Source organism: Stigmatopora argus, chromosome 8 (genome assembly GCF_051989625.1).
Source record: "Stigmatopora argus isolate UIUO_Sarg chromosome 8, RoL_Sarg_1.0, whole genome shotgun sequence".
NCBI lineage: Eukaryota > Metazoa > Chordata > Actinopteri > Syngnathiformes > Syngnathidae > Stigmatopora > Stigmatopora argus.
Genome location: NC_135394.1, coordinates 9,294,833 through 9,318,745, shown reverse-complemented (window position 1 = coordinate 9,318,745; position 23,913 = coordinate 9,294,833). Strand labels below are relative to the sequence as shown.

Genomic DNA, 23,913 nt, shown 5'->3' with positions numbered 1-23,913 from the left:
AGTTGGAATCGCAACCCACATGCTTAATTATATCACAAAAGTTGCCAGATGGAAGAAGGGACGCATGTTAGTATTTTATCACATGATGAAAATTTAAAAAAAAAGTTCCTTTTCACGAGATGCTTTGTCCCAATTGTTTGGCAAACGCGCATGCGCAGACGTTTCGCCCCCGTTAACTGTCAAGTTAGGTGTTTTTTTTCTTTTTTCCCAGTTTTTACTCCACCTTGAAGCTAACCATGGAGACCGCTCACCGCCTCGGCTAACTTCCCAAATGTCTCCACGGAGGTAAGGAGAAGCGAAACCGAGTGAAAAGCGAGCCCGTGTAAAAAGAAACAGTCGTAACTGTATCGGTAACTGAAGTTATGTATAATTCGGCCGAAATCTGAATTTTAGCGCTTGTGAACGAACAACTCAGCAAACACGCCCCTTACTCAAACCCCCTTGAGAATAACTTTGTTTGGCGTGTACAAATCGTTGAAAAGTAATAGTCCACTTTTTGTTAATTAGTCAAGAATAGAGAGAATTTACTTTCGCTGTTACTAAGGGCAACAGCGGGATGGTTTGTCGCGTGATTGTCGTTGAACAGTTACACTCGGAGGCTCTTGAACGCATCATATGACGATACCAGCATTTTCAATTCTTTTTTTAGTAACAAAACATGTCTATTTGTGTTGCCTCAATGACTTGGAAGTTTGTAAATTGTGATTTGGAGTGTTGCATTGTTGTCTTTAAGTTCCAACTTGCTGTTGACACGCGGAGAGCCAGCCCTCTCTAAAGTGGAGGTGGGGGGATTAAGGTGGTCATTCCGGGGCTGGGAAATTCCAAAGACGCACCTCTACCTCCACCATCGCAACTCTGAAGCATGATCTCGATGATCAATCGCCTCCAGGATGCCCTGGGCAGCGCGGGCCTGAGCTACAACCTCCTCTTGCCCCAAATCGCGGTGGTGGGCGGCCAGAGCTCCGGAAAGACCTCGGTGCTGGAGAACTTTGTGGGCAGGTAAGCTTATCTAACTCTCTGGGAGGGCTACTAACTATTGGATTGTAACTAGTAACTAGTCACTATTAATTATTATTATTATTATACTATTATTATTGTAACTAGTAAGTATTGGCTAGCTCAGGGGTGAGCAACTCCGGTCCTCAAGAGCCATAATCCGGTTTGTTTTCCACATCTCCCTCCTCTACCACACCTGAATCAAATGATCAACTCATCAGCAAGCTGTCCAGAAGCTTAATACCGATCCCGATTATTTGATTCTGGTGTGTTGGTGGAGGGAGATATGGAAAACAAACCGAATAGTGGCTCTCGAGGACTGGAGTTGGCCACCCCTGGGCTAGCTCTTGGATCAAACAGCTACTTCAGGGGTGGGCAAACCAGTTCTTGAGGGTCGCTGTGGGTGCAGGTTTTTGTTCCAACCCATCCAGATCAGACACTTTGACCAATGAGAAGCACCTGACTGCATCCACTGATTGCACTTATAGGACACCAAATTTGTGAAAAGGTGTCCTCTTGATGGGCTGGAATGAAAACCTGCATCAACTGCAGCCCTTTGTGGAATAGTTTGCCCACCCCAAAGCTACGTTTAAAAAGAACAACCAATATCCCTTTTAGTTGCTTAATTTTAGATTTATTCACTTTTAAAAAATCTACATAAGATTGAAAATGTAAATGTTCCCTGTCATTTTTAACCATTTAAAAAAGGGAAATATTGTCTGACTTCTTTTATCCTCAAAATCTTTGTAATTAACTTGTTCACAACATAACACACAACAGAAATTATTTAATGATGTTCAACTACTCATAAATAAAGAATGAAGAGTAGAAACAAACAATTTTTTTTAATAAAATATGGGAATCTAATCTTTTTTGTAAGTTATTTGTTCATGCCATTTTAAAGGTAGAGTCTCACTCAAATATTTTATCACTGTGACATTTGCACATTTTCATTGTTGAAGACCCAAAACTACTCAGAATAACTCAACTAAAAGTCAGATCGTGATGTGCAATGTGACAAAGGGTGTTCATAGTCACTGCCTTGTGACTCGCTTTTCCAAATTTCTTTTATGACATTTTTTCCTAGACAATGCAACAAGGAAAAAGAGGAGGAGACCAGTCAAAATCCCTGCAATCCATCTGGGAAGCGTTCCCCACTTAAGCGTGAAGGTCTCCTTCCTGATAGCGCATTGATATGTTTTGGTTGCTTTGTTTGACGATAATCTATGATACTCCCAATTTGGGTACACTGCCAGAAATGTGAGCAGGATGTTGTGAAAATAAACATCTCTAATCAAGGTTTATATGGGAAATAGGAGTATTTTTTAAGTATTCAAAACAAACATATGTGCGTGTCTTGGTGTCAATGTTTATGTTTGTTTCCTGTTTCCTTCTCCTTTTCAGTGTGTTTTGTTTTTCTCTCGCAGAGACTTCCTTCCCCGCGGCACTGGAATTGTCACTCGTAGGCCTTTAGTCCTGCAGCTGCATCACTCTGACAAAGGTGAATGAGACCTCTCAATAGGTCGAAACCATTCATCTATTTGATAATCAAATTAATCGATAACTATTTTGACACATTTTAATGCTTTGGGACAAAATTGTCCAAATCCAAATATATTTTCATTTACTACAATATTAATGTGGGTGGCCTGGTTTTATTTTCTCGTTCTAGAATACGGAGAATTTTTGCACTGCCGGGGGAAGAAGTTCATCGACTTTGATGAAATCCGCCAAGAAATCGAGGCGGACACCAGAAAGCTCACCGGAACCAAAAAAGGCATCTCTCCCGTCCCCATTCACCTCCGGATTTTCTCTCCTAACGGTAAGCTCACCCTACGCTTCATTCTCATGAACCATCCACCCCTAACAACTTAACATCTGTGGCGTGCAGTGCTCAACCTGACCCTCGTGGACCTGCCTGGAATCACCAAGGTACCCGTGGGAGACCAGCCGCCAGATATCGAGTACCAGGTCAGAGATATGATTATGCAGTACATATGCAAGGACAACTGCCTCATCCTGGCTGTGACACCTGCCAACATGGACCTGGCCAACTCAGACGCACTTAAATTAGCCAAAGATGTCGACCCAAAGGGTGAGCGAGGAAGCGTGCCACATTCACTGACAGTAATACACAGCCTGCACCTTTTCTTCTAATTGTTGCTTACAGAAAAATGGAAAGATACGAGGATCAACTTAAAAATCCATCCGCTTTCATTTTTCGAAACAAAGAGCAACAGTAAAAATATGAAGAAAATCATAACCAAGATAATTTAGTTTATCGCATTGGAATATTTTTTATGTTTATTCATGTAAAACAAAATATTGAAATTCTACTACACCTTTTCCTACATTGGTTGACATTTTGGCACGTTTTGACCCCTAATTTAATGGAGATTGTGATGAGGTAGAAGCTGTTTTAAGTGACTAGCTCCAACTAGTGTTGCAGCTGAGAAGAGCAACTTCATAAAGGCTGTTCCTATTTTTTGCTGCGTGTCAATAAAAACTAGGCAATGGCCCGTAGTTATTCACTGGAAAAAATGCAACATCAAAAAAGGAGTATATTTATTTTTAGAACAGGTTACTTTTTGCTTAAACCGTGTAAAAAATGGTCTCAAAATAAGCCTTTACAAATGACTAAATGTATACTTTTTAATGTCTTATTATTTCCCCCCCAAAATGGACACTCACAGTTAGACTCATTTTTTTGCACTGTATTTGCCGATTTTAGGTCTGCACCTATTCAATTGATAAATAACTACACTTCTATAAAATATCCAACAATTGTCAAATAACATTTTTTTTTTTTTTAAGGATTTCAAAGAACTTGCTTAAAGACATTTTCACTAATGGGGTAATTAGTAGTAATAAGTAATTAGTAGCAATAACCCACCCAAATTGTTTTTGGTGATTTAGAAATCTGAATTGGGAATGTGTGAATTCTCCACAATTGACTTCCACCTCAATGTTCTTTAGGCCAGCGCACGATAGGTGTGATCACAATGCTGGACCTCATGGATAAAGGAACAGATGCTCGGGAAATACTACAGAATAGATTGCTTCCACTGAGAAGAGGTGAGTCATTATGCGCTTGCGTGTGTGTGCGTGTGTTGAGATAAGGATTTACAGTGAAGTAATCCCAGGTGTGGGGTTGCTCAAACCTCTTCCAAAACACTTGAATGCGATATCCCCAGAAAAGCCTCTCAAGTTAGCAGTTGAGAGCCGAAACTTTAGTCGTGGAGCTTTTACGTCTACAGTGGAAAACACCCAAAGAGGAACAATTGGACTATTCTGTAAAAACATGCCTCAAAAGTCTAAAAAGAATTTGGAAGTTCAAAGCATCACATGATTCGAAGTGTCAACAATTTAAGAGACTAGATCAGTGAGCATAGCGATAGTTTGTGGGTTGTGTAACTTGTTCTGTAGTGTACCAGCCTATAGTATCTAGTTAAGGCAGTGATTCCTAAGTAGTAGTGTTAAATTACAGTGAAATAAACAAGAAAGAAAAACAATTTGTAAAGTGTATGATCCAATTTCACTTATATTTTAAACTTGGATTAATGTCATCTATATAGTATATAGATGACATTAATCCAAGTGTTCAAACAGGCAGAACAATTAAAAATGTCGTCCGCTAGGTGGCAGTAGGTACAATTTGAGCGGTGTTACCAAGAAGACGAGCACAGTTATTATTTCAGTTTTTGACTGAGTGGGACAGTCTGTGAGAGTAAGTGGAGATAATGTGATCATTATAATAAATAAGAATATTTCTGTACAATTATTTAAATTATTAAATTAATTTGTATTGATTGATTTCAACCTTCATTTCAATATGTTTTGTTTTTCATTTTAGTCTCCTAGTTCATGAAATTGAAACTGAAATACAGTACATTGGGGTAGACACATCCCTAAAATTGGGCCAAAATGGAGGATTTTAATTTTATTCCTCCCCAGGTTACATCGGGCTTGTGAACCGCAGTCAAAAGGACATTGACGGGAAAAAGGATATTAATGCAGCCTTGCAAACGGAGAAGGAGTTCTTCCTGTCCCACCCAGCTTACAGGCACATGTGCGACAGAATGGGCACACCGTACTTACAGCGAACACTCAACCAGGTCAGAAAGGCAGAGAAGATGAACACATGATCAACTTTGTCTTAATGTTGATTTTTTTTCCAGCAATTGACAAGTCACATCCGGGACAGTCTGCCTGCCCTCAATGGCCACCTGCAGTCTTCGCTTGCGTCTATCAGTAAAGAAGTTGAGACGTACAAACTGTATAATCCGGATGACTCGATTTGCAGGACCAAGACCCTCATCAGGTCAGTCTTTGGCAACCTACAGCTCCCCGCCAATCTATAAGGTCAAATGTGGAACCCCCTGGTTCAACTGACATGAATGACCTGTGATGATGTGGTGATGGAAGTCACTCTGCTTTTCTAGCCAATAGCGTAAAGGGTTTAAAACTATTTAGTGCTTTTTTTGGTCTTTATTTTTACAAAGAAAATGACTACGGGTTGTGGCTCAGTGAAGTCCAATCTATTGAATTCAGTAACCCCCTGAGGCGGTACTGGGATTTTAATGTTTGAGCTGCAAATACACCACAAAAGCTCCTCTATTTGACTATCTTAAGTTCTAATTTCTCGCTATTTCCAGGCACGTGCTGCAATTATCTGGTGACTTTGAGAAGCTGATGGAGGGCTCAGGAGATGAAGTTAATACCACAAACCTATCAGGAGGTGCGAGGATCAACCAGATCTTCCATGAGCGCTTCCCATATCTACTGCATGAAGTACGTGGACCTTATTCACTCATTGGCCGCCATTGATGGCGAGATGTCCAATCCATTTTTATTGGAAGCGTGGGCAATTTTATTTTTTACAGTGTAATCACTTAGTTTCAAAATCTTACTTTAGAATTTGAAAGGGATGGTGTGATGATTTGCCATGGGGACAAAAGCCTCGTTCATTCGTTTGTAAGTTTATCGTATGTTACTGTTGATGTGTCACAGATGAAGTGTGATGAGAAGAAGCTGCGAATGGAGATTGGCTATGCCATCAGGAACATTCACGGCGTGAGGTGATTTCATCTTTTACGGCTAATATTGCTAGAAATATTTTTTGTCTCACTTTCTCCTTTGTTCCTCTTCAGGACGGGGCTGTTCACCCCCGACATGGCTTTTCAGGCCATTGTCAAGAACCAGATCTCCAAACTAAAAATTCCCTGTTTCACGTTTGTCGACATGGTTTGCAAGGAACTGGTCTCCACCATATCCGAGTGCTTCAGTAAGGTCTGTATCCACGAGAGAGCCATATGTCAGTGCCATTGTGTACCCTAACTAACTCTGAGCAACTTCTACGTAAAGCTTAGTTCTTTTCCAAAGCTGCGGGAAGAAACGGAGCGGCTTGTCACCACTGAAATCCGAGAACAAGAAAGAACATGCAGAGAACAGGTCAGTCACGCACATTCGAACCAGCGCATTTGTTTTTCATTACCAGATAACGTTGGCCAGTTTCTGTTTTTCTTCCAATTCACATACGTTTCCTCTCTTCAGATCTCTTTGCTCATTGACATGCAGCTCGCCTACATTAATACCAACCATGAAGACTTTACCCAGTGAGTAAATCTAAAAAATGGCATTAAAGGTGTATATATTTTGTGAAATGCTCTTTTTTTGGTCCCCATCAGAGCCCAGCATGGTGCCAGCAGTGGAGTGCAACAGGTAAGAATTGAGGCCTAAAGTAGCAAACCAAAAACACAGATGAACAATTACATGGATAGTAATCTGACAAACTACAGCAAAAAACATTTGAACTGTATACACAAAGAAAGCCCAAAGGGAAGTTATTGGCAGACACACAACGGTTGGGATTATAGTTTAATTAGTAAACACAAAGATAAAACAGAAACTAGACAAACAGCACAATGCACCCTGAAATGGCTGCCAGCCAATCGCAGGGCACTCTTCAATACAAATAATCAGGAAAGTGAAACTGTTTATTCTTTTACTCAACATTTTTCCTCTAGAATGCAAATTCACTGTCATCAACATGGGGATAGCCGTCCAATCCATTTAGACTGGGCCGTTTGACAGCGATTATTCGTTGTCAACCTCCCCCACATTATCATTTGATGCCAGTCCTCCCAATTCAAATAGATCAGAATCGTACTTGTTTGTGTTAAGTTAATCTCCCACACATGCATCAAAATGAGTGTAAGACTTGAGTTTTTTTCCAAGTCTTTCCAATGACGATTTGTTCTTGGCTACTCGCAGTATGCGCTGTTTTCAAACCAAGGGACCCATTGACAGCATTTAATTGTCACATGCCTATTTATTGACACTGTTCCCCTTTGTTAAATGTTGCCTTATCAGCGTCACCCAGCCAATTTTTTTAATATAAAAAACAGGGACAGTGGGATTGCGTCTTCATTCCCTGTTTTCCCCCCCTCCTCCATTTCCAGGGTGTGGCCCCTCCCTCCAGGCTAATAGTAGGATACCAATCTCTTTAAGCCTCTCTGCAGGATTCTGGTTCGGCATGATGGTTGCAATTGTGCAAGTTGGGAAAAAAAAAGATTTTTTTTTTGCTTCATTAATTTTGTTTTTTTTGGTTTGGTGTACTTGTGCTACTAACGTCAACTTTCTTCCCCACTTAAGTTGCCAATTATTTTTATACACGAGTATTTCTTCGTCTCTTTCTGCTTGTTTTGACTTTCTGATGGAAAGTACTGTTCATTTTTACTGCTACAATTTTCTTGGAAATGACTGTCTGTCTTCTATTTTCACAACTTTTGTTCCATGTTCAAAAGTTAGGTGCTGATTTACCACTCCATAATTCAGGGGTCTTCAGTATACAAAAACAGATTTTTTTAGTTAACTTGTCCAATTTTTGGGGGGGATTTTTTGGTCATTGTGCGAAAAAAATGGAGCTCAACGTGTGCCTTGTAACTTCCCCCATTTAACTAAATTAAAAGGGGAATATTCTTGTAAGTTGACTTGAATAACTTGTATTCAAATCGTTTTGGCTCTGGAGTGCCTGCTCAAACCCATGTGAATATTTTATCGGAAAATCTTTTTCAAACTTTACACACAGTAAATCAAAAGTGGAGGTTTGGCACTGAGTGCTGCAATCAGTTCTGCCCCCTTGCACTGGTTATGAAAAGCTTAATACATAGTGAACATTGTTTTTCATTTATTTAATATTTTTTAAATGGAAAACTACATTTTTATCTTTTTAATTTATGATTATTTAAAATTTAAAAAAGCTAAAATTTAAGTGAATATGGTGATTTCTATCTGAACTTAATAGTCAACTGATAGCAAAAAAAACCTAGTGAATAGTCACCATCAATGGCAGAAACTGAATAAATAGTAAATGTTCATGTATTTTGGAATTTCAAACTATTCATAAAAAAAGGGAAAAAAACATCTTTTTTTATTTACACTTATTTAAAAAAATATTTTAAAATATGTATTTTAATTAAATAAAACCACTAAAGCAAAACAAATTATTATCCACTTCATTTTGGGGAAAATTAAAAGTATTTTTAAATAAAGAAAAAAATATTTGTCAGCTAATCGCAAAAAAATATATCTTTATTCAGCTATGAGAATAATTGTTTGTGGCAGACCTACTCGACTGAGCTCTAAAAAAGGCAACGTTTTTTTTTTTAAATTATGAAAAGTGTGCTGCAAGTCAAAGACACGTTATAAATTAATTCAATGGCTTGCATTGATGGCCCTAAATGTCCAATTAATTTTGACTGGTAGAGGCTGGTGGGAATGAATGAATGAAATGTCCAACGCTGTCACTGGCACTTCAACACTACCAACTAAATTGGATGTCTATCCTTGTCCATGTCTGGCAAGGAGTAAAGAAAAAATACATAGTGAATCCCTTTCATTTGTAATTGAAGACTCCTGGTTTTGTATGTCAACCTGCTCTCTCAATATATTGGTGCTGTAATCTAAACAGCTTTACTTTGTTACCTGTGCAGGTGATACGCAAAGGATGGCTCGCCATCAACAAAGTCAGCCTCATCGCCAAGGACTATTGGTTCATTCTCACTGCCGAAAGCCTTTCCTGGTTCAAGGACAACGAGGTGAGCGAGCTCTTCAAGTTCAGACATTCGTAAGAAAACACAGCAGAACACTTTAGAGTCCCCGTTGCTTTATTAGAACAGCTCATCTTGAAACTCGTGTAACAAGAATTCCCAGAACAAAGTGAGTGAGGTTTTTCCAATCGGTTATTTGGGACCGGAACAGGGTCTCCTGGTGTCAGTGGGGCTGCCATCTGTCTGCCTGTCTGTGCCTGCTGTACAGGAGCAGAAGGTCTGCACAGCAAGTGTAGACAGGCAGACACACCACAACAGTCTGGTCAACGGCTGATGTCATGGGGAGATCGGCAGGAAGTGATATCAGAGCTGATGAATGCGAGGGAAAGAACATTGAAAGCAAAAATGACAGACGCAGATGGTCAAAATACATTAATATCCCACTCACAGCTACTTCATGAAAGCATCCTTGACCCGAGTGTTTTCTTTTACCACCTGGGGCTGCCACTGAACCCCCCCCCCCCCTCCATCCCTCGGCCCCCCTACTGGTCTCGCCCTCCATTCACTCTTCCCTTCGCTCCCCCTCTTCTTCCTCCTCTGGGATTTCAGGCATTTGGAAGGGCTCACTTTGACACAGCTGGAGTTGCCCCAATCCAAACAAAGACCAGCAAACACACACACACACACACTCACAGAGGACAGAATTGTATATACAGTATACAGTACACACGCAGAGCCTGATATAAACACTCTGGCATGCAAATGACAAAGACAAATATACACTCATTTCCAACTCGGCGTTCCCAGACGAAGCAGCCTCGGGCTCACTTCACTTACACACTTTTGTTTTCTTTACTTAACAAATTTCAAACCAGCCTCGATGGCATCACTGTCGCTTCCCTTGGAGGCTCTAAACACGGGACGCTCGAATGCCTTTTTCAGTCATCCACGCTATTGCACAAATCAGCTCACTGATAGGACATTCCCAAATGCGCGCGTGTGTGTGCGCGCACTCTAGCCAAGTGTCTGCTTCCTCTCTCACAGTTCCTACTCTCACATTCCCGCCCACGCCGCGTCCACAGACATTTTTCTTCCACTCGCCGCCTTTTTTTTTCTTTCTTTACCTCCCCTTTTCCTCCTTTCCCCCTCTTTATTTTCTATCCACCCCCTCCACCCGTCTTTCCCTCTGTGGCTGGCAGTCTCGCTGGGACTATGCACATTCCTGGCTGGAAAATTTGAAGCTTTGTCCAAACACTAGCTTCCAAGATCTTCTTGCCCAGAGAAATCCCACATGGCTGCTTCTCCATCGCAGACCCCCACCCCCTCGATCTCCTCCCTCCCTGATTTTTAACTCTACACGCTGCGTCCCTTTCCCCCCCTACATTACAAACAGTTGCACCCATCTTCTGTTAGAATACATGTCCTTATCACAGTGCATAGAGCAGATTTCCATTCCTTCACCCTCGTCTCAGCCACTCAGCAGGCCTCCCGAGGATAAACAGACAGCTAACTAATGCATACTCTTAATCTACTCACCACGCGTGGGTGTATGTCTGAGGCCTGTTCCGTATCTAACATCCATTAGGCGCCGCTTCAGACACAGCAACTCTGATCTATGACACTTCGACAGATTTAAGACCAAAAGTGACCATTATGGAGCCATGCACAAACTCTCGAAAAACGACAGCCAAACCATTTTTTTGCAAATAAAAACAGACTTTTTAAAGTTGAACTGAGTCTACACCAAAAAACCCCAAAACAAATATACCCCTAAACACGACTTTGTAAAGTTGGACCGAGATTGCACCAAAGAAAATACAGCCCTAAAGGTGAAATTGCAATAAATAAATCTCGCCATGAAGTTTTTCCGTGCACAGTCTAACCAATGTGCAGACTACTGTACACCACCAAGATCCTGAACAGGTAGTCTGAACACTGGGATGACGGAGCAGGAGCCTTCACCCACGTTGGCGCTCTGGGGGAAAAAGTTTCCGTCTATCTTATCCTTTTCTGGCCAGCCGTCTCCCGTCCGTGGGTCGGTCGGTCCGTCATCCGTCTTCGCGGCGTTCGTCCGCGGTTCTGGGACTTTAGCGTCCCGGGATAGAATCCAGTTCTCGACGTGGCACTTTGACTCACCGTGAAGCTCGGAAAGGCATAAGGAAATAGAAAAGCAGAGAGAGTTAGGGAGGAAGCCGGTGGCCATATATGGCTTGACGGGGATCAACTTTGGAATCGTCGGTACTCTCTCCCAGCTTTTCTAGCTCGGCTCTTCAAACCCTTTTCCGCATCTCCTCCCGCGAAATTAACCTCTCTCTATCCTTCCTCTTCCTCATCTCTACTTTCTGCCTCTGGAGCACCCTATACTCCATCCAGTCTCCTCCCCCCACCCATCTAAAACGATCCCAGATGTTGCTGTAACAGCGCCAATCGCTTTCTGTCATTTTTTTTCTTTCCCTCGGCCTCTGTTACAGGAAGTGGGCCCCTTTTGGGGAAAAAAAGGAAAGAGTCAGCGGAGGAAGAGAGTCGGCGGGTTCAGGGGAGCACTGGGAGGGAGAGGGAAGTCCAAAATGTTCTACCCGGGCATCTTTAAAAAAGAAAATGCAGATGCACGCACACCTGCGAAGCCATCAAAGACATTAAAGCAAGCCTTTGCTCTCGCGTTCGTCACACGTCCTCCAATTCCCATTCCAAGACTACCTCATCAACAGCTGTACCTTCTACCGTGGCGGCCTTTTGGAAGCCCCGCTCTTAAAAGTTAAGGAGGGGTGGGGGGCTTCACCCTTGGAGAAAAATGTAGTGCGTTGGAGCCGCCTGAATCTGAGTAATGGCTTTCACATGTGGAACTTGCATTTTTTTTCCTCCCCGTTCTCGTCCACTGCCAGCTTAGGATCCTGTGTTGCCTTATGTTTGTCGCCGTCTGCTTCTCCTCACATCTCAGAACGCTACATCATTATTCCATTTTCATTGATCCCACAAAAGGATGATCTTACGATAGGCAGGATTTTTCCACAAATGTGTGTGTTTTCACAATGAAACAAAAAGATGTTTGGGAATTTTGGTGAGACGAAATAATGGCTCGGGGCATGTATTACTCAACACTAGAAAGGGGAGGAGTCAATTAAGGGGAGGCCTTTGTTTGGAGAATAGGGCTGAATGATGCTAAGAAAAAAATGGCATTTCTCTGGCAGATATTGCGATTTCAATTTTATTCCCCATTCCTTAGCGTTACAAGTTTTGCAAAAAACTACCAAATAACAGAAGCACTCTTGATCTTGGGAATGAATTGTCCAAACTCTGATTCTTGTATCGCTGTAGCAATTTCCAAGTCTGCGAATGTCGTTTAAAAATACAACTGAACAAAGCTCCACTATGATATTACTTACAAGGTAATTATGGAGATGATTAACCTTTATCGTGCCGTTTTCACGAGTATATCACCTGCGTAACATTCCGCTTCTGAATCAATCAGAAGTTAAACAAAGGTTAGCCCGTAATGTAGTTAGTATCTATGCTTCTGATTGATTAGCCTGACCCGTGCATGTGACGTATTAGCGAGAAAGTCCACTTTCAGACGCAGCATGAAAAATGTTTAGTACTAGACATGTGACTGCACTAGGCCCAAGAGTACAAAAAATAAAAAAACACCTGTGTCATATTTTACTGCGCATACCACTGTCAAGTTTTATCTTACGCTTTGTGTGTGTGTGCATGGAAAAATAAGCCTTCACTATCCAGTTTTAAAAAAAATGCTACATATTCTTTATTACTAATATGAAAGGCTTGATTGGCTCATTTTACAGGTTAATTTGAAAAAAAATGTATTTTTATTATTATTACTTGGCCTAAACCTTACAAATCTGTAAAAATGTCACCTCAATCTCAGGAATAGAAGCTCGCTGTTTAGCTGACATTTGCTCATGACCAGAAGGACAAACCTATACGTAAATGCGTTAAAAAAAATTACAGGGTTTTATGTGAGACATTCCATAAAGGTTGACTGTTTTATAAAAAAAAAAGATAAATAGAAGAGATAAATTGGCTCTAGGCATTCCTTTGAAAAACTAATGATATCATGTCCATTGATTTCTTAAATGACTAAAGAAAAATAATAAACAAGCACTCACGAATAATATGTAAAGTATGATTTTTCTTAAAATAAATGTAACAAAAGATAGCAATGTAACAAACAATACTCCCAACAAATGAGACCGTTTTATTTTAACTGTTTGATTCGATTCATTGTGGTCATTGGGAGGGTTGGACATCAGAAAAAGGCATTTTAGGGGAACGCCACACGTAATTGGTATTATAGGGGAAAAAAAACCCTCCAATTTTGGAATGACTTTGATTTTTTTCCTTTCTGCTTTCATCCAGGCGACAGAGAAGATGTACATGCTCCCTCTGGATAACCTCAAAATCCGAGATGTCGAGAAAAGCTTCATGTCCAGCAAGTTTGCCTTTGCCCTCTTCCATTCCGATTCAAGGTTGGTCCAATGAGTGTGTGTCTGTGTGTGTGAGTGAGTTTGCAAGACAAGGTATAGACTTGGTTTCCTTCCCTACAGCCTTTTCAACCAAATATGTTTGAAGGGTGGAAACGGGAAGATGCTATTACCCTTACTGTGACCTGTCCGGCTTTCGTTGGCATATCCAGTTGGTACCGGCGGGTGTGGTTTTTATCGTCTCCACGTACAGGGCAGACTTGGGAGCGCGCAGATATGTTGATTCAAGTGTGCGAAACAGATGTAGAGAACACAAAAGGACTTTGGGGGAGAGGGGGGCACCAATGTAATAGGAGCTGATTGGAGCAGGGTATGCGCGCCGCGTTTATTGTACCGTACGCAACCTGGGTTCGTTGGCGAGCGTGTGGAGCCCAGCATACCGACGGCAGGCTCATTAAGTAACTAATGAAACCCAGAGAGTTTGGATCCGAAAGGAGGCGGCTCTCCTCTGGAAAGAATTGCTCGACTCGCCGCAGAGTAAGAGGAGAAGAACGAGAAAAGGAGGTTGAGGGGAGGACGAATCAGCGTATCAGCACCATCGGCCAGGAATGTGTCAAAATCTGTCCTCTGCCTCCAACCCCCCCTAACATCTCCTCCTGCCTTCTTTTGCTGTGCCGCTTCTCTTTTTGTATTTTCACCAATCTGAAAAATGACTTGAAATCGAAAGCAGCAGTGTTGTGCAAAGGAATTCCTATACAGAGGGGGGATGTGTAATAAATCTGCGCAGAGAGCAATTTTATTATGTGCATGTGTCGTGGTTGTAGAGGGGACGATTTTTCATGTCGGAGGTCCGCGCAGTTTTTCAACCGTGGTCAACTTGCTTGCTGCCATTGACGTCGATAGGCGTTTATTTTGTTTTAATGGGAGGGGCTGGCAACAGAAACCATAAGTTAATGGGGGATGAAAGTTGGGCTGCCAGAAAAGATATGAGTCGTTGTTTCCCAAATATTTGCAAGTATTTTATTTTAATCCATTGCAAAGGTAATGATATGCTTTTGCCAGAAAACAGACAAAATGTACCCTTTTCCCATTTAAAAAAAATGAAACTAATCTTATCTGATAAAAAAGGAATTGTTTCGTTTTCTATTTTGTTTAATTTAGAACATAAAAACAAAAGTTACAGAAATTATTTACTGTTGTTTTTCTTTTCTTTAGCTAAAAAAACAATTAAAATAACATTATTTTTAATTCAAAACAGATAGACTTTTGCTCCATTTTGTTGAAAAATAGGAATCTATTTTTTTTCTTTTCTGTGCCTTTTTAAAAATGTTTTTAGTAAATAAAAAGATCAATATGATTATTTACTATTAAGAGGCTCATAAAAGAGGATTTATAAAATTCTTAAATCAACAATGTCTCTAAACGATTAGCCAACTATCAACATTTTGTGCCCTAATGTGGCAAATTCCAAAACGTCAGCATTGTGAATGATCTCAGAATCGTAATTTTATTTTTTTAAGTACATATACGCTTACCCCCGTTTATTCACATTATATAAAAATAAAACAAAATAAGATAATATTTACTGTTTTTTTTTTAAATATTTTTTTAGCAAAATATTTTTTTTTAAACGAATACGTTAAGACAAGACTATAGTTACTTTCAAATTCTCCAAAAAGAGGATTAGAACAATTCTTGGGTCAACAATGTCTCATGGTTAACCAACAACTCAACATTTTCTGTCTTGCTGCAAATTCCAAACAATCAGCACTGAATAATTTCAATTCATCACATCCCAAGGACCCACAAATAAACATTTTTTCCTGTTGAAAGCAACCATTTTGAGTCACATCCAGGGCTTGTAGTCATAACCCCTCCCGGTCAAAACGGATTGGACGTTCTATCGTCATCAATGGCCGCTAACGTGTAATTCTTTAGAATTGAATGACCAACCACATGCGGGCTGCATCTGGTCGTAGGTCCTACCGCTGTGTTGTAGAGTAATAGCATTCTCCTACTGTCATTGTTGGCTTTCTGCCCTGACTGTTAGCCACCACACCCTGATTTATTAGCCTCAGCCAAATGTAACTCTGGCCGATTTGTTGATCTCTTCTCATAGCTGTCCTTTTCTCACTCGCTCTGTCTCAGCCTTGCAATTCTCTCTCTCTCTTCCTCTCTCATGCACACACTCGCAGATTTCACATATTTGAGGTTATGAGAGTGAGGCAGGAACAGCGAGAGGAGGGAAGAAACAACCGAGCGATTAAAGAAAAATGTCTTGCAGATGGGACGCAGATTGTTGACTTTTTTTCTGGTTGAGTGGATTGCGGAGCCAAAGCACATAGATGATGTGGAAGCAATGACATAAATGCAAACAAAAAGGGAAGGATAGCACAAGCTTGTCAATATCTGATGAGATATGTGACTCCAACGGCACTCACTCAACTCATTGGTCGCCAGTGACGGTTTAAGGCATCATTCGCTAAGGGCCCTTCTAGTCAAAATGGATTTGATATCTAGTGTCGTTAATGGTGCTCAAAGATGAGCATTCACAGGCAGTGTAGCATGCTTTTATCTAACGGACATCTATCGTTGTCAATGGAAGGAAATAAAGAGTTAAATACTGGAATTGAATAAAAATAAATGAATGTCCCAAATCCGATTGTGATTCTGATCACATCACTTTCAAAGGTATAAAAATATAAGGTTTTAAAAATGTATTTCATTTATTTGCATTTTTAAGCATACCAGTCGTCCTTGATTATAAACATACATTCAGACATAAAAAAAATGATTATATTTCTAAAATCGGTGATTCACCACAAGGTTGCAATCATCCATCCCTAGTTAAATATATGAAAAAACACTGATGATTGATATGAAAAATATATATGATATGATTAAAAAAAATACCAAGACCAAGCGTCCGCATATTTGGTCATCACGTTTTATATGGCATATGTGGACGTTACGACCACATTTGTTTTAAGTAGCAAAGATAATCCTTAGAAAGGGTTAAAAGAATCCTGCTAAGATTGGTAGAGTGTTTGAAAGAAAACAATGTGGTCACAGTGGCAAAAAGCCAACCTTCATGGAGTCTATAGCTTTGTAAGGCTGTAAATCATCATTTTATGGTACACTAAATATATTTTAATGACATAAATATCCTTGGGACAAGATGCGGAAAAACCCATAGCATCTTTTGCACCGCTTTATGAATAGCAATCACTAAATATGGCGACATCTCCGCTGTAAAAAATGCCTCCATATAACATCTACCAATATGACAAGATAGATGGTGAGATGTTTTCCACTGAATTTTGGTTGAACTTTTTATGCGCATTGTTTTCCCATGATTATATGATTTCCTCGCAGGAACGTTTACAAGGACCACAAGTTTCTGGAGCTGCTCTGCAACACGCAGGAGGAGCTGGACATCTGGAAGTCCTCTCTACTACGGGCTGGCGTCTACCCAGAGGAGGTCACGGTGAGTACCCTGACCTTTTTTCACAACCCTGTGGTGACCCACGCCCCCCAGTGCGCCTTCTACCTGCTTTTGCCATGCATGTCGCCAACTTTTTAAAACAGGCGCATGGGATGGATTATATGTAGACGGGTACAAAAAAAAACAAAAAAAAACGCTAAAATATACATTTAGAAGTTATAGAAACACGAAATAAACAGTTATACTGTTGTGGAATTATCTTGTTATTAATCAATGCAAAGGGTTAGTGCAGTTTATTTTCTAATTAGAAAATAACATTCATTTTAAATTACTAGATGTAAATGTACCAGTGAATAATATGCTGTAGAATAGAATTTTCAGTTCACTGATTTAGTGGTTGAATCATCTTGCTAATAATTTAAAATAATTAACTAGTGTTTTTACTTCATTTATTATAGAAAAATGTTTTAAAATCGTATAAATTGATGGTAGTGGAAAAAAATGAGTTTTCATTTCATTTTGGGATTGATGAAAAAAATTATGAACCAAATATTAAAGGACTCCTGAGAGGCCAGTTTGTTGGTTTGACAAAAAGTAAAATAGTTAATTTTAATCAATGAAAAGAAAATTCAATAATTTATTTGTACATATGTACTTGTATTTTGTGCAAAACATTTTCTTTTTTGTATTTAAAAATTGAAATTATTAGTGATTTTAATTTATCACTGGATAAAATTACTTGAAATATTTTGACTGAAAAGTCAATTAACTGCAAGAATTAAATAAATAGACAAATGTATAGATTACATAAAAACATGAATAAATAATTTTTCATGTCAACGATAGGCACAAGAAAAAATGCATCAAATAATACATGCACATTCAAAGACGGCTTAAAAAAGTAGATGTCCATGTAAAAGTTTATTTAATTTTTCTCTGTCTATTTTATTTTCCTCTGTCATTTATATCTTCATCTATATCAGGGGTCCCCAAACTTTTTCTTGTGAGGGCCACATAACTTTTCCCTTCTCTGATGGGGGGCCGGTGTCAGTTTGTAACAGAAAAAGCCATGGAACATTAACTTTCTGTTGTGCCATGCACAATCTTCTCCCTTTGCTCTGAAGTTTATGCACGACACCACAACCGTCATTACAGAATCCCACGTCAACATTTTGCAACACAGTGCTTGGTGGTGAATTTGGCAGTGGACTCGTAGCGGGGCGGTGAGACCCCTTTTTTCCAACTCCTGGTTCATGCGTCCCATTATTAGACCGCAAGTTTCGGCCACCATGCTAGGAGCCCCGTCAGTCGTGATGCTAGCTAGCTTTGACCAGTCCAGGTCCAACTTCTCCATGGTTTGGCACACTTTGTCAAAAATATCCTCTCCTGTTGTAGTCCCTTTGAGACTTTGGAGGGCTGCCAGATCCTCGCAAATCTCAAAGTTTGCGCTAACTCCACGAATAAAAATGAGCAGTTGCGCTGTGTCTTGCACGTCCGTGCTTTCATCCAGTGCTAATGAAAAAAAGTCAAATTATTTCGTCTTCTGCTGCAGCTGGTCATATACATTACTCCCGATTTCTTCAACGCGTCTGGTCATTGTACTCACCGACAGACTTACGGCATTAAATGCATCTTTCTTCTCGGGACACACCTCCTCCGCGACAGTATCCATACATTTCTTAACAAACTCTCCGTCAGTGAAAGGCTTACCGCTGCTTGCTATCAATTTAGCAACCCAAAAGCTGGCCCGAACGGATGCCTGGTTCTGCTAAGATAGTAGTCCACTTTTTCGCTTTGAGAGTTTGTCTGCTCGTATTTGGCCTTGCAATCTATCGTACTTGTCTTTGTGACGGGATTCATAGTGTCGGCAAAGATTGTATTCTTTGAATACCGCCACCGTCTCTTGACAAATGAGACAAACAGCCTTTTCTTTGCATTGAACAAAAAAATAATCGTTTGTCCACTCCAGGTTAAATATCCTGCATTCTGAATCAATTTTTCTCTCACCTAACTTTTTCGCCATTATTCCGTTCTCAAACAGGTTGCAGTTTTAATATGCTTGAATAGTCCGCGATGGTCCCAGGGCTCCGCCCTCACCTGCGATCGTCCAGATGTCTCGGTAACACTGCTCGTGCATGCAACGGTGGACGTGCCCGCATGCATCAAAGGGAAACACTCTCCCCGCGCGTGTCACCAAAGAAGCAATGCGAAGCCCCGCTTCACTGGGATGATTTGTGGGCTCAGCAGGGGTGCAATGAACCAAACACAAGATTAAAATGTCCCAGTCTTCAAGGCCAAATAGGAAAAAAAATCCGATAGCGTCTCTGGTATTGTTCAGAGGGCCGGTCCAAATGTGCCAGCGGGCCGCATCCCAAAAAAAATTCAAAAAAAAAAAAAAAAAAATTCAAAAAAAAAAAAATAAAAAAAATTTCCGATAGCGTCTCTGGTATTGTTCAGAGGGCCGGTCCAAATGTGCCGGCGGGCCGTATCCGGCCCGCGGGCCGTAGTTTGGTGACCCCTGATCTATATTAATTACATTGCCTGTAATTTAGATACCTTTTTAGAACACACCGTCAAATTCTTATATCACAGGACTCTTGATGCACAGAGGAAGTAAGAAACGTGAAAATATATATTGCAAAACTTTTTTTTTATTTTACTATGTTTTTAGACATTGAGATGAACTAAAGCAATTAGTAAAAGTGAATGCATCACCTACTGAAAAAGCTTGACAAATACACCAAATATTGAATCCACCTTAATGGTCAGGGTGTTGGAATAAATCACAAAGTATCCCGTGGGCCATACTTTGCCCACCCCAGCTGTAACCCCTTTTCACCCCCCCTCGTGCAAGCCCCCCAGCCCTCACATTGCGCTTCATCGTTGGCTCCTCGGCGCAAAATTCTTGGCCTGTGATGTCACTGTAATGCGTGTGTGTTCCAGTCTGGTTCTAATCAGCAGATCCCCGTCTCTTCACCCCCTAATTTTTTTTCTTCCTTCTGCCCACTCCCCCTTGCAACTCCCCTCCATTTTGCACTCTTATTCCCAGCTCACGGAATGATCTTTTGCGGCATGAATATGGGAAAAACGGAATCCACTCTCTATGTCGCCCAGGTGGACGCGGGGGGCAACGGCCAGTCCGAGAAATTCACTGACCCCCAACTGGAGCGCCAGGTGGAGACCATTCGCAACCTGGTGGACTCCTACATGGGCATCATCCACAAGACAGTTAAGGACTTGATGCCCAAAGCAATCATGCACCTGATGATCAACAATGTAGGCTAAACTCTAATTCTTATTTTCACATTTTCATGAAAAGCCACTTCACCGCGATGACTCATTTGGGCACTGAGTCATCTTAGAAACTACCGTGTAACGCATCCAACCATTTTTTAGAGTGAGCTGGAGTCGGTCCTCGATGACTTTGGTTGAGAAACAACAAAACTGGTCGCCGGCCAATCATGAGGCCCAGCTGGATTTTCCCCTTGAGGGATTACGATGAGTAAAATACATTTAGAGTCTCAAGTTAGTCTTTCCCAGCTGATTCTTGGAAAGAGAATCGGGTTAGGAACATTGATTGGTCACCACTTAATTGCAGGACAGCCAGACTGATATAGCACATTCTCTAAAATAGGGGTCTCAAACGTAATTCATCGAGGGGGGCGCTGGAAATAGACCCTGTGTGAGTCTGGGCTGCATCGAGGATTCCCCAATAAAGTTGCTATTTCACTTTGGCTAACTTGTTGGTATAGCACTACGAAAAATGATCAGTACCTAGTTCCAGCAAATCCATAAAACTTCAAAGGCTAAAAAAAACGTCTACGTGTGTATATATATATATATATCTATCTATATATATATATATATATATATTTGTGTATATATATATATATATATATATATATATATATATGTATATATATGTGTGTATATATATGTATGTATATATGTATATATATTTGTGTATATATGTATGTATGTATATATGTATATGTGTGTGTATATATGTATATATATATATGTATATATATATATATATATATATATATATATATATATATATATATATATATATATATATATATATATATATATAATATGTGCGATTATATTTTAAAAAGATAATTTGTAATTGAGCCACCTGATAGTGTAGTGGTTCATTGGCTTGACTTTGGTGTGGGCAGCATGCAATCAATTCCCAATCAGTAGCAGTGTGATGTACCATGCATGTCTTTGGAATGTGGGAGGAAACCGGGGTACCCGGAGAAAACCCGCGCGGGTCTTGGGAGAACATGCAAACTCCACACTGGTGGACCGACCTGGATTCGAACCCAGGACCCCAGAACTGTGAGACTGACCACTTTATCGCCTGAATTTCTAATGACTTGATTTTATTTCCTCTTTTTTAATCGCCAAAGGCAAAATAATAAATGGTGACACTAATGTTACACTTCAGAAAAATGAAATATGGTGTTCTTTCTTCCTTTGTCCAGTAAAACATCACCTGACAACGTCCGACATGTTTAACATGTCGCATCTGTTTATAATCCCTCTGGCAAGGTGAAGGAGTTCATTAGCTCGGAGCTGCTGGCCCAGCTCTACGCTTTAGGAGACTCTTCGGCGCTGATGGATGAGTCACCCGACCAGCGGCAGCATCGGGAGCAAGTGCTCGGCAAGCACGCCGCCCTGCAGGCCGCGCTCGACATCATCGGCGAGATCTCCACCTCCGGCGGCCACGTCGTCGCCCCCTCGGATTCCAGCCTCACGGCCGGGCGGCAGGCCAGGTAGGCTACGTTTGCCGGCGGGTGCGCGAGCGGGCGTAGGGCATCATTCTGTCTCCACCCGAAACAGCGCCGCCCTCTCTAAAAAGTCAACGACCGGCGGAAAGTCTCGAACCCGCGGCCGCGCCCCCCCGGTGCCCGGCCACGGCCTCCCGGGCCCAACTTGCGTGCCCAGGTAGAAGTCGCGCCATAGGGGCTGGTGGCTGCATGGCGCCGTTATCCGAGCTGGGCGAGGGAGGGTCTGCGGCGCAATGTGTTTCTCATATTGGCCACCAGACCACCGGACCCCTCTCTGCATGCTTTCTACGCTGGCCAGAGACAACAGGCCCGTCGAGTTTCCCCCCTTTTTCTGGTATATGTGCTCTCGCATGTTTTATTGCTGTCCCAGATTTCCCTCATGCGAGGGCCGTTATTTTTCTTCCCTCCCACCCTCCGACTTCTTTGTCTCATACATTTCTTCACTTTGGTTCCTCCCCAGCTCCTTGGCTCGCCTCTCCCATTTCTCCCTGCCTCATTTCCTCTGCGCTCTCCAAGGTTCCTTAGGTTCTTTCCCACTCACGGTCCACCTCTTTTCACTTTCCTGACGCTTTTCATCCTACCGTATCCATCCGTCTGGTCTCCTATAGCTACCTTGGCAAAAGTAAACACTTGGGAGTAAAATACGCTGGTAAAAGTATACATGATTAATTTGTACGGCGCTGTGCTGTTTTGTCTACAGTGTATCATCTACCACGCTGCAGTGCAGTATAGTGGTGGACCGATCACATTTTTTGCCCAGTTACCAATTTTTCAAAAAGCATAAGATGCTGATCTCGATTTTTTTTCATGAACATTAGCATTTAGGATCATAAAACACGGATGCCAATATGTATGCAATCATGAACTGAATGAATCAATATTCAGTATTAAAACTGAAAACATGTCAGAAGAATCAGTACTCAAGTAAACACAGAAACCTGGAAAATAACTGACAGTGGAGTTCAATTCAGGTCAAGTTGTGTGGAAACCAACATAGAGTGAGCAAATAAGTCATTTTAGAAAAACATGCTATTGAAAAACATGGTGAAGAATGGGGATTGCAAAATAATTCCTTTCAAAGAAAATCTCCAATGATCAATCATTTCTCCTGACCTCCTCCTTGTCATCAATAACTCAGCTTGCTGCTTCATTACGCATTGGAATTATGATCTGACTGATGGTTGTATTTTGTTGTCTTCCCAATACTAAAATCCAGTTCCTCCCCAAAGGCATGAATGTGCTAAGCCAAATATTTCATTGAACTCACTACCATTACCAGTTTCTCCTATTCAAAATGGAATTATAACATGTATAGTTTTACTATGCTTGACTTTTGCTCTTTTAATTGTATCCCTTCAGGAGGCCTGCTCCTCCGGCCCCTATTTCCAAATAGGAAGACTCACCCACCCATCGACCACTATCCAGAGGTGCGTCATGTGACCCGGCCCGAGTATACGTCCATCGCTGTCACACACTTCCTCCAGTTTTCCTTGCAAACTTATCCTCAAGTGCCTTACCATTGTGTAATTAAGAACTATTCTATGAAACGGAGAGGAAAAAAAGACAATTTTATAACCTTTTTCTTTTAATAAAGATCTGTTTTATTTTTCAGTAGCACTCATCTTCAATTTGGATTTTCTGATTGACAGCGGCATGCATGTTTGTCTAGCAGGGTGGACCTCATCGTAGTAGGTAGGTAATTACCTTTTTTTAATGACAAAAATCTCATAAAATTAGAGGCCATACACAAAAATGTATTTTTTGAACACTTCATTAGGGGTGTTACAGTGGCAACAAAGCAAATTTCTACCCATAGTGTTCCTCAAGCTTATAATTGCAGAAAATATTTGTATAAAAAGACTTAAAGACCATAAATATAAAGACACCGAATGATAAATAGCAAGTGTTTCAATAACTAAGAGTGTTTTGGAAGGAGTGTGCTGCTCTCTAGAGGTCAAGAAACTTACAGTCACATGGGTGAAAACAGTTCTTCCTCCATTGTAATTCGTTCTAAACTAGAGAATGGGGGGAACTTGATCTTTACAGTGTAATTGTTAAAATGTTTTTGTAGGTGGAAATTTTTTAAAATCAATTTTGTAATAAGGTTTTCACAGCAAATGATGGGGGGGAAAAGGGAAAGTAGTGGACTTTCTGTTAACACAGTAACCATAAAAGGGAAATAC

The 23,913-nt window shown here is 40.8% G+C and overlaps 1 protein-coding gene across 5 annotated transcripts; it reads left to right on the top strand.

Moving 5' to 3' along the window:
• Nucleotides 1–56: 56 nt before the first annotated feature.
• dnm3a (dynamin 3a) lies at nt 57–23,344 on the top strand. Of its 5 annotated transcripts, XM_077606805.1 has the most exons (22): nt 57–285; nt 734–999; nt 2,424–2,497; nt 2,669–2,818; nt 2,888–3,091; nt 3,973–4,071; nt 4,951–5,111; nt 5,175–5,317; nt 5,652–5,787; nt 6,007–6,074; nt 6,147–6,285; nt 6,361–6,447; nt 6,550–6,611; nt 6,684–6,717; nt 7,458–7,484; nt 8,991–9,095; nt 13,422–13,531; nt 16,862–16,973; nt 20,046–20,207; nt 21,492–21,715; nt 21,783–21,887; nt 23,090–23,344. In XM_077606805.1, the coding sequence occupies exons 2-22, from the start codon at nt 863–865 to the stop codon at nt 23,121–23,123; spliced, it is 2,373 nt and encodes a 790-aa protein (XP_077462931.1). In that variant the 5' UTR covers nt 57–285; nt 734–862; the 3' UTR covers nt 23,124–23,344. The 5 variants fall into 5 exon arrangements, with proteins under 5 accessions (XP_077462931.1, XP_077462933.1, XP_077462932.1 ...); XM_077606807.1 differs by lacking the exon at nt 20,046–20,207; XM_077606806.1 differs by lacking the exon at nt 21,783–21,887.
• The last annotated feature ends 569 nt before the right edge of the window (nt 23,345–23,913 follow it).

What these genes read in the sequence shown, in the direction of transcription:
- dnm3a (XM_077606805.1), top strand. Translation starts at nt 863, where the DNA reads ATGATCTCGATGATCAATCGCCTCCAGGATGCCCTGGGCAGCGCGGGC. An exon ending in CAAAGATGTCGACCCAAAGG is followed by an intron (nt 3,092 to 3,972) that starts GTGAGCGAGGAA and finishes AATGTTCTTTAG; the next exon opens with GCCAGCGCACGATAGGTGTG. An exon ending in TGCACCTGATGATCAACAAT is followed by an intron (nt 20,208 to 21,491) that starts GTAGGCTAAACT and finishes CCCTCTGGCAAG; the next exon opens with GTGAAGGAGTTCATTAGCTC.